Source organism: Lactuca serriola, chromosome 7, assembly GCF_051521515.1.
Source record: "Lactuca serriola cultivar US96UC23 chromosome 7, Lser_US96UC23_V15, whole genome shotgun sequence".
NCBI classification, from domain to species: Eukaryota; Viridiplantae; Streptophyta; class Magnoliopsida; order Asterales; family Asteraceae; genus Lactuca; species Lactuca serriola.
Genome location: NC_136414.1, coordinates 48,522,357 through 48,526,389, shown reverse-complemented (window position 1 = coordinate 48,526,389; position 4,033 = coordinate 48,522,357). Strand labels below are relative to the sequence as shown.

General features: G+C 34.4%; 1 protein-coding gene across 1 annotated transcript; it reads right to left on the bottom strand.

Moving 5' to 3' along the window:
* Nucleotides 1-613: 613 nt before the first annotated feature.
* On the bottom strand, nucleotides 614-2,368 carry LOC145061391 (costunolide synthase-like). Its single transcript, XM_079008844.1, has 2 exons — nucleotides 1,463-2,368; nucleotides 614-1,364 (listed from the first exon to the last, which is right to left on the bottom strand). Exons 1-2 carry the CDS (start codon nucleotides 2,327-2,329, stop codon nucleotides 750-752), a joined length of 1,482 nt encoding a protein of 493 aa, XP_078864970.1. The 5' UTR covers nucleotides 2,330-2,368; the 3' UTR covers nucleotides 614-749.
* Nucleotides 2,369-4,033: the final 1,665 nt, after the last annotated feature.

The following is a 4,033-nucleotide window of genomic DNA, read 5'->3' as shown; positions in this document are numbered from 1 at the left end:
GCAATTTTTTTTTTTTTTTTAAATCATTTCACCAATAAAACTTTTTATTTAAATAATTACACCCTACATATATACACAAGGTATATGTCATTATTTTCTTATTTATAATATTTGTAGTTTACGTTATATTGAATAATTTAAATCATCAAGGTAATTTATATTATAATATTCTAAACAAAAAATATTTAAATCTTCAAGATATTTTAAAACAATAACATATACAACAATCATTAATTAATAATTTACAATTTGTAACTTTTAATTTCTAATTAATATAATATTACAGTTTTACAATATTATTTATAAAAAGATATAATTAAATATTGATGTGGAAATTCATTAAACTCTTAAGGATTTAATGGAGTGTAGAGTTTAATGGATAAAATGATAGAGTTTAATGGATAAAATGATATAGTTAATAGAATGCTGATGTGACAATCCATTAAACTCTTAAGAATTCAATGCATTGTAGATGGGCTTACCAGAGTGTATAGCCATTTGGTTTATCTTTACTGCTACATGATTGTAGTAGAGATAATATAAATTTTTCTATACAAAAACAAACAACACCTATAACTAGCTTTTTAAAATATTGTTTGTGAGTAATAAATAATGATTAAACATATATTATTGATTAATTATTTTGAACCCATAACAAAATGTACACGAAAATTTTGTATACAATACGATAACAACGAACAACAGTGTGGATGGGTGGTCCAGTTAAAGACTTAAAAGGCTCAGCTTCTTCAATGTGCTAAGGACCTGGGGACCGGTACGATTTTCAACTGATGTTTAAGCGATGTGGAAATCCCTGTGATTTCCGTGATGTCAAGCTCATGGGGTTTCAATCCATTTGGAAGTTTCCAATCAAAATGATACAAGAAATTAGCAAGTGGGTATTCAACCATACTCAACCCAAATGTAAGTCCGGGGCAAATTCTCCGGCCAGCACCAAACGGAATGAACTCGAAATCTGCACCCATGTAATTGATCGGACAGTTCTCAAATCTCTCCGGGATGAAGCTTTCTGCATCTTTCCAACTGTCAGGGTCTGTTCCACAAGCCCAGGCGTTTACAAGGATCTTAGTCTTTGCCGGAATATCATATCCATCGACGTTGCAAGCTTGTCGGCATTCTCTGGGTACTAATAAAGGTGTAGGAGCATGTAACCTCAGTGTTTCCTTTACTATTAGTTTCAGGTAATGCAAGCTTTGTAAATCCGTTTCGGTGATTGTGTCTCCTTTCACCACCGATCTCACTTCTTCTTGTGCTCTCTTCATCATGTGAGGGTTCCTCATGAGCTCAGTCATCGCCCATTCAAGTGTTGCTGAAGATGTATCTGTTCCAGCAGTTAACATATCCTGCATTAAACCATAAAAATGTTAATTAGATTATGAATTTAAAAGCCATGTACATGTTGGGTGGTTGAAAGTTTGTGTATGTGTAGATATATTCATACCAGAACAACGGCTTTGACATGTTCATCTGTGACTGTGAAATCCAGTCCACCGGTGTCTTTGACTCTCAAAAGAACATCAACTAGATCTTCCTGATCGCTCTTGTTTCTTCCTTTAGATCTGTGTTCCTTTAATACATCTTCCAAGATGTCATCAAGTTGTTTCTGCATCTTCAACCACTTGGCTTTCTTCCCCAAGATCACATTAAGAAACTGTAGACCAGGATAATACGATGCTAGATTGAAAGCACTCAAAGTTTTCAACACATCATACAACACCTCGATCAAAGTAGCCTGGTCTTTACAGGAATCTCCCAACGTAGCCTTGCAGATGACATTATTCACCATCTCCACAGTCATTTCCGTGAAGTTGACGGGTGTTCCGGCTTTCGATTCAAGAACCTTACTGATACGTCTAAGCTCCTCTTCTCGAATAGAGCTAAAAGATCGAACTTTTTTGGCACTAAGAAGCTCCAAGGTGCAAATCTTCTTCATCTGCCTCCAGTATTCGCCATATGGAGCCCACCCAATGTCTTGAGCTTTATAAAAGAAGATTTGGGAGGTTGTGGTGGTGGGTCTGTCAGCAAAGCTGATATCGTTGGTTTTCATGATCTCTCGAGCAAGTCGAGGTGTAGACACGACGACTGTAGAGACTTGTCCGAGCTGTAGATGCATGATGGGGCCATATTTCTTGGCTAAGTTTCTAAGAACTCGATGAGGAGTTGGGCTTTTGAGTTGGTGTATGTTTCCGATGATGGGTAGTTTTGGTGGACCTGGTGGCAAGTTCTTGGAGGTCTTCGGTGATAATGCCCAAAAAGCAAAGAGAAGGAATGAAGCCACAGCGAGGGAGACGATGGTGAGAGGCTCCATTGTTGTAGTTGGTGGTGGTTGTTATTAAGCTAATGATGCTGGAATTTATAGTACGCCAGATTTGTTGATGGGTTATGATTTTGCGTCAAGATTGAACGACAACATTTTAGACTTTAAATATTAAAATGCATAGTCATGGAACGCCACACAAAACGTCAATTTCTTACTTATTCTATTTTGTGTCACATGATTGGTGTCGATCGATTATATTGGATATTGGTCAATAAATGTACACTTCATTTTTCTTAGTCCAAAGTTTTAAGTGATTAAATATAGAGAAAATCACATTCTTAACCAAATGGCTTAGGGATTAAAAAAAAATTTCCACATTTTCTACTAATAACAAATATTTCAAATTGGTCCATTTTAGAACTTATTCTATGACGTGTTAAGAATTTTGACAACTGTTTGCCTTTTAAGTGTTAATTTGGTTTCGCATTAGGTGTTGAAAATGTGCCAAAATCCTACTTTTAAGTGATATTGTGTTGTTGTGGGATGAACCTTTTGTGAAAGTGTTGCCTTTGACGGTTATGTATCAGCTTGTACTTTCTTGTTTTGTGCAATCTTTTTTCATTGCTGCATGTTTATTATTTTAAGCGAGTTCCGAAATTATCATCTCTATTAAGGTTGCCATTATTTGATTTTAATTAAGGTGTCACAGTTCGAAAAGTTTCCTTGATATTATAGATTTTATATTATGACTATGACTATTTTTAGACTATATATATAAAGCCATTACTACTACAAAACGCCTTAAAACACCCGGTTAAAAGCTTTATATAACCCGGTTTGCAACCGGGTTTCTTATTAGCGAATCTTATTCGGATAACGTAATAGAATCCGGTATTCCAGACGGGTCATATAATCATAATAAATACCGGTTCGTAAGTTTAAAACCGGGTTTTTCTTCCTTACCAGGATCACTTTTGTGTGGCAATATAACTCGGCCCTTATACATACAACCGGTCCATTCTTCTTGTATTGTATGACCATGTTCTACAATATGCAACCAGGTCTTATAACTAATTTAATTTTTATTTTTAATTAATTTTGTAAACCCAATAACAACATGCTTACAAGTTACAACGATAAATTCACAAGAAAACTATAAAAAAACATTTTAACTAAGCATGGATTTGTAAATGTTGACATGCCAATTAACCTAACTTAACTAAGCATGGATTTGTAAATGTTGACATGCCAATTAACCTAACCATAATAGACATCGATAAAAACATCATCCAAATAAAGAACATGTCTGTTTAACAAAAAAAATCATTATTTTGGTAAGTTTTTACTACATCATATAACTTGAATAAAAAAATTAAAGAAAGAACACCCATGATCCCATCGTAGAGGAATTGCCCCAAACAGTTCTATCATTTATCATCAACGAATAACAAACAAAACAAATAATTAATTTTTTTTAACATAATTATAAGACAATTGATTTTAAACAATTTCAAATGACCTTTTTCTACTACATAAAATTACATCATCATATCATATTGGAGCAATGTGAGTGTAATGCCCGGTTTCTGGTATGTATTTTAATAAAGAATTATTCATTTTTGCAAAGGGATTCGATGAGTTGGAGGCCCCAAACTCGTCGAGTAGGAATTAGACTTTTGGACGCAGGACTTGGAAGTGTATTCGACAAGTTGAGAAGCCTTAACTCGATGAGTATGACTGCCATAGTGAAAC